This window comes from Ambystoma mexicanum, chromosome 11 (genome assembly GCF_040938575.1).
Source record: "Ambystoma mexicanum isolate Mex_15411 chromosome 11, UKY_AmexF1_1, whole genome shotgun sequence".
NCBI lineage: Eukaryota > Metazoa > Chordata > Amphibia > Caudata > Ambystomatidae > Ambystoma > Ambystoma mexicanum.
Window position 1 is genome coordinate 1,411,795,051 of NC_090934.1, and position 13,840 is coordinate 1,411,808,890.

The window sequence follows — 13,840 nt, forward strand, 5'->3', positions numbered from 1 at the left end:
GGGAGGAAACTTCAAGACTGGGGCAGAAGGTACGTTTATGTTAATTTATTTTTTATTTAAATAAGTTTATGTATGCGTGTATGCTTGTGTTGAGTGAGTTCATGGTGATGGGTGCTTGTGTGAATGATAGTGATTGCTGTGTGTGTGTGCGTGTGTGTTTGTTTTGGTCAATTGAGCTGATTTTGGCGAGTGCTGGGTTGGGGGGACGAAAGAGGGTTGCACAACAACAGCATTTTAAAAATGCCCCTGTTGCACAATCCCCCTACCCACCTGGCAAAATGTGCTCTCCTTCTGAGGCGCTGTGGAGCCCAGGGGACAGGGATGGTATTTTTTTTACAGGAAATCTATCTATCTTAGATGTCCAATAAAACATATATTGCACCCTCGCCCCCTAGCGCCAATTGCAAACTGTTTGTCTTTTATCCCCAATTTATTTTTAAAGTATGCTCTAAAATCCACCATTTTAAACCATTATGCCCCTCCACTTAAAAACCTCAACAACCGCCACTGGCCCTGGCACTGTGCTGGGAGCAGGATGGGCAGGAGCCATGGGTCAGTGGTGGCAGCAGAGTCGGGGAGCCCAGGGACTGTTCTGGGAGCATGGTGGGGGGAGCCCAGGGACTGTGCTGGGAGCATGGTGGGGGAGTCCAGGGTCTGTGCTGGGAGCATGGTGGGGGAGCACAGACCAGGAGCCCAGGGTCTGTGCTGCGAGCATGGTGGGGGAGCCCAGGGACTGTGCTGGGAGCATGGTGGGGGAGCCCAGGGTCCGTGCTGGGAGCATGGTGGGGGAGCCCAGAGTCCGTGCTGGGAGCATGGTGGGGGAGCCCAGGGTCTGTGCTGGGAGCATGGTGGGGGAGTCCAGGGTCTGTGCTGGGAGCAGGGTGGGGGAGCTCAGGGTCTGTGCTGGGAGCAGGGTGGGGGAGGTCAGGGTCTGTGCTGGGAGCATGGTGCGGGGAGCCCAGGGTCTGTGCTGGGAGCAGTGTGGGAGAGCCCAGGGTCTGTGCTGGGAGCAGGATGGGCAGGAGCCATGGGTTAGTGGTGGCAGCAGGGTGGGGCGAGTCCATGGTCTGTGGTGGGGTTGGGAAAGCCCAGGGACTGGGTAGGAGTGGGATGAAGGAGCCCAGAGACTTATGATGGGAGCAGGTGGGGGAACACAGGGACTATACTTGGGGAGTAGGGTGCGGTGATGGCACACGATAGCTCATAGCCATTTGGACTTAATGTCCATTTGGCATTTTGGGGGGGGGGCAGCCTGCCCACATTTTGCTCGGGCGGGAGTGTGGCCCAGGCCTAAAAAGTTTGAAGACCACTGCTTTAGAGTAATCTATAAAGCATAAGTACAGTTGTTTTACAGTATGTGCTTAAGGTCTCAGCCATGACATATTGTAGTGCACATATGTTGTCTGATGTATTATGCCCCTGTCGATAGCTTGTTTGGTATTTTTTCAACAATGCCTTATCATTGCACACTTACTCAATTATTTTAACAAAAAAGACAAGAAGATCTTTGAGCTGGTGTCCAGCATTGTTCACAACCTGTAGTTGGTGGGATCCACCTGGTCCGACTTTTTGGAAATGGGGTCCAGATTGGATTCCCTTCTGCTAGACCGGATCGATCCGTCAGCAGTAATGTGTTTGTAAATGCATTATAATAATGGGGCCCAGAAATTTGGAAGGGCCTTTATGTGAATATTGGGTCAGGAGCATGTGAGGCTTTTAATTTCTTTATCATGATTAATATATCTTCTGCATTGAAGCCTTCAACACAGCAAGTGTCTTGCAATATGTTACATGTTCAACTGATGGTATGCTATTGTCAAAATAAAGACTACCACTGTGTGTAATCGTCGATAGAGTTAGGTTCCTGTGCTTTACCACCGAAAGATATTTATGGCAGCAGTTCCAGAACCTTTTACTCTATTTGATTTTTAGTAGCTGGAATTTAAATCTCCAATTGGCATTCTGGGTAGAATGTTTAATTTTTCACCTAGTGTTTATATCCTGTAGAAGGGGATGCCAATTGCCTTTTGCGGTCAGTCGCGGTTATATTAAAAGATCTCTTAATTCGTGACACCCCCCTGTGTATCATAGCATCACATATATGGCAACACAAGAAGCACTCTTCTTAAGGGTAACATTAATATATGATATGATATGGCATTTATAATGCGCAAGGACACAAGTGTTTCTACATTGAAACAAATTTAGAAATGAATACCCCATGTTCCAATTACTTTGTGTCAGCAGTTGAATAGGGCTCTTGGAGGTTGTTTCTAGTACTGTGCTTAGTTTTTTTAATGTTTCATTTGGACCATACTGTTCTATTCCCCTGCTGTGTAATCTCCAAGTTAAGTCTTGTGTTCGTCCCTTCTTTTTTGAATGACAACATTTGTCCAAGTTAGCAGCGCATGATTGCTTAGTTTGTTAAAAATAAGTTTTAGGTCGCTAACCTGAGACGACGTTGCGGGATGCACAAAAACATAGTCTAATGTTGATGAACAGTTCCCATTTGACCAGGTAGGACATAGAGATTTACATGTCTGGTATTTCATGTTCAGACAGCCAAAGTTGTGCATTTCTCCAGCATGGGTCTGGCATGGATTCACATGCTCATGAATATTCCCCGTCGTCAGGCTGGGAATTCCTGGTAAAGGAAAAAACAGTTTCAGTTTTGTTTCTGAACTGTCTTTCTACTAGCAACCAATCACTGGTCTCTGGGTCATACTGCCCCCAGCCAATGACTGCCATCTACCCAAACCCCTCCTCTGGCAGCCATCTTCAGATTTGGTAGCACGAAAAGCGGCAGTAGGACCAAGAGAAGAGCCGCAGAGGGTTTGGAGGGAGGGTTCGCATGTGAATCCATGCCAGACCCATGCTGGAGAACAACAGTTACAGGTAAGTAACTTGTTCCTTCTCCAGCATGGGGTCTGGCATGGATTCACATGCTCATGAATACAAGAATACATAGCAGTACACACATGCACAACCACGGGAGGTGGCAAGGCTCAACATTAAGCATTTCAACAACTCAACATTAAGCATCTCTTACCTCCTCACCAGGCTCACCTTCAAGCGAACAGGTTGCGAGCACTGCCTGGCCGACTCTGGACTCCTCCCTGGAATCCCGGTTGACGCAGTAGAATCTTGTGTAGGTTTGTGTCGACCTCCACGTAGCAGCCCTGCATATGTCCAGCAGGGGCACACCAGACAGGAAAGCTGTGGTAGCAGCGATCGCTCTGGTCGAATGAGCTCTCGGACGGCCGGGCAACGGTCAGTTTGCCAAACGGTGACAGTGCATGATGCAGCCGGAGAGCCATCTGGAAATGGAAGCCTTCGAGAGGGCCTTCCCCTGGATCACAGGTCCGAAATTCACAAACAGCTGTGATGTCTTCCGAAAACTCTTTGTGCGGTCCACGTAGAACTTCAGCGCTCTAGCCACATCCAGCGAGTGCAAAGTGCTCTCAGCCGGCGACGAAGGCGACGGGAAGAAAATAGGTAACATCAAGGGCTCGTTGAGATGGAAGTCCGACAGCACCTTGGGCATGAAGGAGGGGTGCGTCCTCAGCACTACCCTCGTCTCGTGGAATGTCAGGTACGGAGGACCTGGAACTCTCCCACTCGTCGTACAGAGATAATGGCCACAAAAAACGCTGTTTTCCACGATAGGAATTTCAACAGTGCCGAATGCAGAGGCTCGAATGGCAGGCCCATGAGCCTGGTCAGCACCACGTTGAGCTCCCACGCCGGGTCCTTCACCGGTGGGAACGAGCGGAACAGTCCTTTCATGAACTCCTTCACTAGTCGGTGAGACCACAGCGACGACCGCCCCGGAGTTCTGCTGTAGTGGGAGATAGCCACCAGATGTATCTTGTTGGAGGCATGTGCCAGCCCCGCCTTGGCCAGCGATAGCAGGTACGGCAGCACCAGCTATCGCTGCAAATCCATGCCAGACCCATGCTGGAGAACAACAGTTCCAGGTAAGTAACTTGCTCCTTACATAATCTACCCTATTTGAGATCCTCCCTGTTGCGTGCGGGTATGACATGTTACTTCAAGTGGGATCACCATCGTTTATTAATAGGTAAGAAGGATGGCAGTGGGCATTAAAGTCACCAGTGATTATTATATGGTCACCCGTGGAGTGCTTGAGCCATTTAATTTAAATGTCCTCAATGGATTTCTTAAAAGTGGTAGTATGCGCTCCACCCAGAGTGTCATACAGATTTATAATTAGCAAACGATTTCTGGGTGTTGAAGATTGCTCCAATACAGCAGTTAATAATTGTGGATTACTAGGCCCTGCTGTATGAGTACTCAACTTAAAGCGAGCACATTCTCCAATGGCCAAGCCTCCACTTTCAGTGTATCCCATCTATTTGAAAATTAGAACAGACCCATGTCTCTTGTAGAAGAGACATGTCACTGTCGGTGACGTGTCTGAAGCCTGCGGGTTGGCATAAGAAAGAGTGAAAGCCATGGGTATTCCGCAAAATCCACCCTGTGGGTTCATCTTGTAAAGGGTGTCAGTAGATTGTGCCTCCCAGAGGTTCAGGGACCCAACAGTATTTTTCTTGCTGAGTAGTTTGTCTCATGAATAGGTTTTGCAATGCTGAAAGAAGACTTGTTTTTTCAGAGTTATTACCCACCAAGAATTGGCCATCTGCAGAGCAGTTTGGGCGGTCCACCAGAGGAACATTAAGAGATTGCTTCTGACATACCATTTAGCTCCACATGACAGATACTAAGCAATTCTACTATCACTGGCGAAACAAATTCGACTAGGACCCAGTTAATAGAGCTATCATATTCAGGCAATTAAATATGCACAATGTCTTCAGAGCAGATGGGCTTAAATTGGTCAATTGGCCCAACAATCTCCAGTAAGAAAGATCTATTTAAGAATGGGCTTCCAAGGGTCAGTTGAAGCTCCTCCAGTTTTATCTGTTTGCCCAAGGTTTTTCGAGCAGGTTGGCCCTCCTACATGGCAGATTTGGGCATTTGCTTGGTAGTGCTGAAGTTCGGGCCTGGGACAAATTCTGTGTTCAAAGTCAATCCAGAGTTATAACCTCCATATGCTATGTGCTTTGACACAGTTGGTAGACTATTCTGCTGATTCCAGCTAGGAATTAGCCCAGGGCTAAGGCCATCACGTCCTACATGGCTGGCCACAGATGATGGGTAATTCTGCATATTTAAGTTATCTGTGGGTCCGTTGTCAACTACAGGTACATAAGGGTCTGATCCACGGGCAAATGACTGCTGATTCACAGGGCGACAGGTGGATTCAGGAGTGAGCTATCAATCTATAGGGCCCCGTGATTGTACCTGGCGCATTTCACCTTCAGGTAATTTATTTTGAATTGTTGACCTTGGTAGTGTTTTGTATTTATTTGATCATTTGGAGCTGGTGTACAGTTACATCCTTTCTCAAGATTGGTGGTTGCCATAAAAGAAACCTTCTTGCGAATTGGCAGATTGGGCCCACGATTGCAACATACCCGGCGTCTCAGCCATCTGAGATGTCCTTCATTAACGGCTGGGGAAGATCAGTCAGGGCCACAATCTCTTCAATGGAGTATGAGGACGAAGTAGTACTGTTAAATACCTCCTGAGTTGATGGAACAGCAGTGGGCGATGAGTGTTGGGTCCATTGTGCAAGAGTGTTGTCGCAAGGCAAGGGTGGAGGCACTGTGGAAATGACTCAAAAACACCTGCAGAAATAGATGGAAGGGCTTCAAAGAACCCTGTGATTTGTGTCTGCGCCACGGATGTAGTATCCATCTTATCCTTGTTAGGATGGGGAACATACCGGCATACTCCATGTTCTAAAGTAAGGGATGGGCTACGTGTTGTTTCCCTTGCTGTGTGGCACTAATTCGGAGCATGCAGGTGCGCTTCTTAGTAGGTTTCATGTTCTGCGGGCTGAGCGCCAGTCCCAGTGAGATGGTACTAATGCGTGCAGCAGAGGTGAATAATGCTAATATTCATGCAAAGAGCTTCGGTATGAATGAAAAGGAACCTATCGGAAATCAAACAGTCAGAATAATGTACTTGTAAGGTGCGCACAAAAACAGTAGGCTCACCCTGTGTCCTGTAAGCGGCTACTCAGGTTCTACACTGCCAGTCTGCACTCTTCGAAGAACTCCCCAACGCACGTGCACCGAGCGCATCAGATTCCTTTTGAAGTCTTCTTTCCTGGGCTGGCCCAGGCTTGGATAGGCAGGACAATTATTGGAGCTCCGATGGATCACGGCAGTCAGGCTGATGAATCAATCCCAATACAAGGATTGAGTAAGATGAATTTTGCTGCAAAAATAACAATCAAATCTAAGTAGGAATAATGCAATCAGAGTGCTACAGCCAGACTGCACTCTTTGAAGCACCCCTGATGCTTTGTTCTCATTAATGTAACGATGGAAAGTAACTACAATTGTTCTACATATATGTTGAAAAGTAATTATCTCTGTTTGATCTGTGATTTCAACTTAATGTGCTTAATTTGTTACAAGATATGATTCATTGGTTCAATAGGATATCACTGTAATAAAATAATTTTGAATTCAGTCATGGCTAAACAAATATGTTCAACTATTGAGTTAGAAACAGTTTTCAATATGTGACACAATTGTGGCTACACAATGGTTCCACCCCCTTGTTTTTACTCTGGAGATAATTTCCACAGCTGAACTTTGTCTTCTTCTTCTTCTAGGACCCAGGGGAACCCTCATTTTTGGACTCAACGCCAGAGAATGTGCTTCAAATTAATGAATTGGGTGCCTTCACCTTTGAACTTCAGCACAAAGATGATGGCAAACAGGCTTTTATTGATCCTCTGGCTCATAAGAACCCATTGAAGAGAAAACTCATAGATAATGATCAGGAGCAGAATTCTTTCAAACCAGTGATTAATTCTGTCCTTTGAGTAAAACAAGAAGTGGTGACTAGTTGGACGAATAGACAAAGATTGACACTAATGCCTAGAAGACATTGTCTTTCATTTTGGAGTGGAGAGTGACTTACAGCAGTGAACCGACAACTGCACTTTCCACTCTGAAGAATTCATCCAAATATATATTTTGCTGTAAATCTTGCCATGCAACATTGTCTCCCTTAATTGGCTTTAAGGTTAATTCTTAAATTGTTTAATTTATTTAATGTGATATAGTTTTACAAAGAAAACTTTGCACATAACAAAATAAAATACCATAACATTTTTTCATAAATATAAAATGAACATAAAATATAATTTAAACACGAACTTGATAGAATCAACAGAAAACAATACATACTATCAAACAATCCACCTTCTGTAGAATTAATTGAATTTAATTAGTTGATTACAATTTCTTTCAGGGGACTACAACTAAAGCATATAATCCATGTGGTTTACAGAGTGTGCAATTATTTCTACAATTTTTGTTAATTAATAGCTTAGCTAAAAAGGGTTTTACTAGTGTATACTAATTTCCAAATGTACAAAAAAAATCAAAACGTTTGTCTACACTCCTTATTCTACCCCTGAGAATTTAAGTATTTACACTTTTCAGCTGTGGTCCACACTCTAAATAGGGACATAAGCATACTTAAATTGCTAGTGTTCATACATTGGAACCAGAATATAAGTTCTTTAATCGTCTCCAATTGGTGAACAAATATGCCAAGTTGGCTTGCATAAATGTTTCCCATAATGGGAAATTCTGTTAGAACGTGTTTTGCCATCTCAATCACAGCTCTATTCAGACATATGCAGCAACAAACATTCCTCTTTAGGAACCAAACGCTCAACACCAACAACAGACAAGACTGGCGGATGATTAATTCTTAATATAAGTATGAATCTTCTGATACGAGGTGCCAGGCACAAATTCAAATACCTTTGTGGTCTCTTAAACATGTATGATATATTAGAGATGAATTTATAGCTATTCAGCCTACCTAGATAAACAAAATGTTCATGCCAGTCCCAATAATCCATACATTTCCCTAAAGAGATCTTCGTGGTAGCAAAGTCATCTCCACATTTGGGGGTCCAGCCTATATCCTTAAAAAGGGTATCCATACTTTTCTTGAGACAGGAATTCTGTTTTTGTTTACACACATCCCTGCCCATACTAGCCAGAAGCAGATTTGTAGGGGCATTGAACATCTTGATGATCTTGCTCCCCCTTATCTCTCTTCCCTGCTCTCTTTCTACACTCCCTCTCGCTCCCTCTGTTCCGCTGACCACTTCCTCCTCACTGTTCCTCCCTCCCCTTGTGCCTCCTCCCTTTTCCGCTCCTTCCAACTCCTGGCCCCACTCCACAGGAACTCCTTACCTCTCTCAATCCGTTCTATTCCTACCTTTTCCTCTTTCCGCACGTCCCTTAAATCCCTCCTTCTCCATTCCCTGCCATGATACCCCTCCCTCTTCTCGCGCCCCCTCTTCCCCCCCTTAAGCCTCTCCCTTCTCTTTCCCCCACCCCATCCTCACCCCTCCTTGACCCCTCCTCCTGCTACCCTCCCTCCTAGCTCTCTTCCACTTCTCTCCCCCTTCCCTCTGTCAAATTTCTCTACATACTGTTTTGTTGACTGATTCAAAATTGTAATTTGCTTCTTTTGTTACTGTTATTGTTATAGTAAATGTATCCTGTTGTTGTTAATGTGCAGTGCTTTGGTATAAAGCACTATAAAAGCCTAATGAATACAAATATAAGGGGTCGGGTTGTGATTGGGTCTCTACAGTAAGGTGGACAACTCATGCCCACCCCTAGTGCAAGTCATCTTTATCAGTTATTAGAAACACAGCACACCATTGGCTCTCAAACTGTAAGGCCCTTCGTTATATTGCCCTCTACAATTGGTTGGCACGCTTGTGCCCTTCTGGAATTTTCGGCTCACTAGCAGCCCGTAAGCTCATACCCCAGGTGTCGGGAGGTTGTCATGACTTTACCTCCCCACCCAATTAGCCAAACATCTCATCACCCATGCCTTCTGCCATGAAGATTGTCTTTGAACTTGGCCTTGAATGTATTCTTGTCTCTGAGAATGTAAGGGAGTGTGGGCACACGCCTATCATAGTTCTGGACTGCATGCCCAACTATTTCCATCCTTGTTTCACGTGACGGGGACCGCAATTCGGCCCATTTTGCAGCATTTTATTCATTAAATTAATAAACTTGGCACCCTTGGTGTTCTTTCTTTGCACCTTAACAAGGGATGATTCAGCTTCTCACGTCCACTGTTAACAGGATAGATAACCAGTTATTTGGCAGCTCCAGCCTTGACACCGGGCCAGACAGCCCTTCTCGATTCTTTCATGCTCCCGGTTGCTTTTCTGCTACGACACAGCCTTCAGCCCTTCTCTTCGTGGGTCAAACTTACTAGAATTGTGACACCAATGTCCAACTTCTATATAATGGCGATTCTGCCTGCAGTCTATTCACCACGTATAGCTAGCCGCTATGATCACTTAGTATACTTGTGTTGCTGTATCTGTACAGTTATCGAACAGCTTGCATTTTCTGCAGTGCTCAGGTGACCTGGTGGTAAGTGTATTATACGATACCATCAAACAGACACCCAAGAAAAAATACCACCAAAACAGAAAATTAGGTCCTAGTGCACACCAAGTCCCGTTTGTAGTTTTCCGCTCAAGATCTCATTCAAAGCAAAACCCCAGGTAATCCTATGGCTCTCGGGTCCACAAAATACCCTAACAGTCTCCCTCCCTTGTCTTCCAGACAAGCAGGACTTACACATATCGGCCGCTGAGTTATATGCTCAGTGAATGGCTTGCAATAAAATCATGTCATCCTTTTGACCTCTTTTTTTCTTTTTTGTACAGAGAGGAGGCAATCCAGAGTCCTAGGATGGGTGCTAATACCATTATACAGCGTGGGGGAAAGTATCCCAATGGATAATGCCATTCCCCAATGATTGTTCATGACTTCCTCAAGCAGTAACTTGGGAGTGGGCATTTTCCCCACAATAATGACCCATCACTCTGTCTATAATATCGCTAATGCCTAATTATTATAGCACTTAGAAATTGGAGGAATCCAGATTGGAACACTGCATAAAAAGATGGTATTATTGTTGTTAACCTTGTATTAATTGAAAGGTTTTCGGTAGAACACAATGCTATGGGATATTGATAAAGTCAAGCGCTTCTTCAAGGCCACTGCCAGTAAGACGGTGATCATTGGCACTGGGATACCTGTTCTTGCTTTCCCTCTCTCACACTGGCCGCCCCTCTTGGGCCCTCTTTCCTTGCCTTCCTGTGAGGCATAAAAACATTGGTGTCATCTTCGACTTCACCCTCTCCTTCTCTCCTAACATCACAGACCTACTCAAAAATATCCACTTCTGCTGTACCCATTCAGAGGTATTCAACCTTTCCTCACCTTGCCCCAGAAGCTCACTGTCTCCAGAGCCCTGGTTCTCTCCAGGCTGGACTGCTGCAACAGACTTTTTCTCAATCTGCCTACCTCTGCTCTTCGCCCCCTACAACTAATCCAGAACAGGACTGCAAGACTTATCCTTGGTCTCAAGCCCAGGGAGCGTATGTCTCCAGCCCTGACATCTCGCCACTGGTTCCTGGTGGCTGCAAGGATCAAGTTTAATATCCTCTGCATCGTCCACAAGGCATTCTGGGGCCAGGGCCTGCAATACATCCAACTCTCTTCTGAAATACCTTCCTTCTTGATCCCTTTGCTAATCTACCTTCAACCCTCTGAGGGTCTCACGCTTCTCTAGGGTGAGAGTGGCGGGTACATCTCTTTCCTCTGCAGGTGACTAATTCTGGAATAGCTTACCTGCCCCTCTCAGACTTGAGCTGGACCATCACACGTGCACGATCCCGAAAGACACAAGGCCTAGTAAGATCGTTTGTCTATGTACTCCCTATGCCCCCCTCTTGTCTTGGGCACCTAGAAACATTTGTACGCAGGCATGTTATAAATGCCATATATCATATATCAAAGCACCTACTGGGCAGCTTTGGCCGAACAGGACTGAAGGTCGCTGAACTGTCTCTTCTGATGTGGGAGCTGTAACCCATAGGTGTGGTTCAGGTGCAATTGAGAGTGTGGTGGGGTGAGCTTGAAGCACTTGATATGTAGAATAGACAAGTAGTAGGTGGGGGGGGCAATGCAGACTGTATTTCTTTTGTTTGTATTTTCCTTGTTGAATTTAAAGTTATATCCCAAAAAGCAACATTTAAATACTTGCAAGACCAAAATGCCTTCAATCCCTTTTATTTGACCTATATTTGGCGGAGTTACCTAATGGGTTGATTACGGTACACAATTGTCCCCCCCAAAATTAGCGACTGCCACCTTGCAGGGCTGTCTTATGCAGATTTATATTGTGCTTGCGGATCATGCCTTAACGAGTACACAAAGATCCGCGAATATACTATGTGAGTATACCATGGAGAACGCCCTCCGTGTGAATGTGAGCAAGACCAACTTCATGTATTCTGGCCTTAAGACGCTGAAGACTAATGGGACAAGTACAGTGGTGGGGATAATTGATCATACAGAAACATGCTGTAATTTGGGATCGTCTATAATCCTGTTTAAGGGATTACAGAAAGTTATAGAATTTAAGTAGGCGCCGTCTGTGACCTTTGGTTGCTTAATTAGTAGAATATCAAGTCCGGCTGCAGGATTTAGCATGAAAGGGCTACTGTTGTTGTATAAGCAAGTTTTCCGCTTCGCCATGGTGTATAGGCTAGAAACTATTGGGGTGGAGGCCATGAAGTGGGACTTGCTGGCTGTTCTTGTGGGAAGGCTGTGGAAAAGGCTATTGGGGTTCCCTCAATGCACCCCAGTGGCCGCATTAAGACTTGAATTGGGCTTGACCTCTGACAGGTCAGGTGTAGGATGGCTACCATGTATATTAAAATGAGGAAATCTGTCTGTCTGCCACCTAAACTGTTGGGTGGATCATTACGCTTGAGTCCCTTCATCATTTTTTTGAGGAAAATGAAAAGTTGTTTGTGAAGGTAGGGTGGACACCAGATTGGTCTGAAGTAAATAAAATACTTCAGCGCGACTTCCAGAAAAAATTCTCTTGTACGATTACAATTGAATTATGAACATTTGGGAAAGCTTTTTTTTTTCGAAACTTAAGCCAGCGATATTTAAAAACGCAAAGCTACTGGATGTTATGCCCTGCCCCAAAGCTGAGATGATCGTGCCGCTGCTTCTTGGCCTGGGTAGGCTTCCTACAATGGCGGTCAGAGGTCTTGAGATGCAGATCCCTCAGGGTAATCGAACATGTAGAATCTGCAGATGGCAAATCAGATCCTACTGACCTCGAATATCAAACTTGGGGACCTATACACGCTGTATTTAGCAAGGTTTGTGCATCACTATAATGCTATGAAAACTGACGTGTTTAAATACGGAAAGCCTGACTCTAGTGATTGCCCTAGATAGAGTTTGGAAGGGGTTTGAAACTGTTGACGATGAGTTGGCCATAGAATTGATAACCTATGGACTTGCTGCTATTAATATATTTTATTTGAAGGGAAGACTATCAATCTTTATAGATTCCAGGATATATAAACATGGTTCTAATGCGCATTGACCTTATATAGGCATTTTATAATTTGATACTGCATATTTAAAGGTTAATGTTTCATGATATAATGTCACTTTGTTTTATCTTTTTATGAGTCTTTGTATGTTGATATTTATCTTTTTTTCTTATATTTGATGTGAAAAGTTCAATGAACTGGCACACATTCATAAAAAATTAAAATTCTTCAAAAGTTATGTTGTCAGCCTTTTTGCAATGATTGACATTATTTCATCTTGCTACTCTATACTAGATGTTGACATTTTCTTGCCTTAAACACATTCTTAACTTGCATAATGACACATTTTTACAAAAACTACAAGCAGCTTAATAAAAGGTGTTTATTTAAATCAATGTGACCTGTCTGCTCTTATTAGTTTGTGGCCTTCTGTGAGGTGGCGACACGGTATCCCAGGAATACCAGAAGCAGTACTGGACAGGAGGAAGATGACTCCAACCTCTTGTTAGACAGGCACACAAATATCATTACCTTAGTCCAGCAAGCCCCCAGAATAACGACGGCTTCAGAGATGTCTGCGGGGACCGGTTCGGTGGACTCTGAGAGAACGGAGACTGCTGATGGAGCCGTCTGGAAAACCAGACTGCTGTCAAGAAGGGTGGGCAGCCTGAGCCTGACACCATTCACACGGGCAGTCCACCACAATGGACACCACAGGGGTAGAGGCCACAGAGTGACAGAGGTGCAGAAGAGAGAACAAGGACCCTGGAGAGAGGGACAACAACAACTGGGTCAAGGCACATATTGGTTGGCAGCATGAAGACACAGGTGGGCGGAGCCATGGGAGTACTAGCTATGCCTATTGTGCAAGGCAATTGCCGGCTTGCCAATACCAATCGTATGCATTTGGTATCAGTTGAGGCTAGTGGTGAACTGCAGTCCGTCCTTTCCAGGTGGAAGGAAAGGACCCCCTACTGGAGTTGGACCACAGAGAAGTAGGGTGCCAAACGGAACTTCATTGTACAAGAGAACAAATCCTATTATTCACAAAGTGGTGTCCTGTTTTTACCTCATTCTGCCTCCTGTCACGGTCAAGGGATCAACAGACAAGTGAAGAATCTGAAAGTTTGGTCCAAAGGGTGTATTTTTGAACAAAGAGGGGCCCAGGTTTTATGGGGGACTGGCAGTAAGAATCGGGATAAGCAAAGGAATCAAAGATGAGCAGTTCAAGCTTGCTCAATGACTGCAGTCAGTCTCTCCCTCTTCCCTTGGGCCGTGCCTCATGGCAGTCAAATGAAGGACGCTCAGTCTGTTGGA

The 13,840-nt window shown here is 45.0% G+C and overlaps 1 protein-coding gene across 4 annotated transcripts in view; it reads left to right on the top strand.

Annotated features, from left to right (window-relative positions):
* The window catches only part of LOC138504507 (protein FAM169B-like), a 398,462-nt gene extending 385,701 nt beyond the window's left edge, over positions 1-12,761 (top strand). For 3 of the 4 annotated variants that reach the window (XM_069625054.1, XM_069625056.1, XM_069625055.1), the window contains one exon: positions 6,710-12,761. In XM_069625054.1, the coding sequence (XP_069481155.1) occupies positions 6,710-6,922 (213 nt within the window). In that variant the 3' untranslated portion in view covers positions 6,923-12,761. The remainder of the gene's footprint in view (positions 1-6,709) is intronic. The other variant, XM_069625057.1, reaches the window with a different exon arrangement.
* The last annotated feature ends 1,079 nt before the right edge of the window (positions 12,762-13,840 follow it).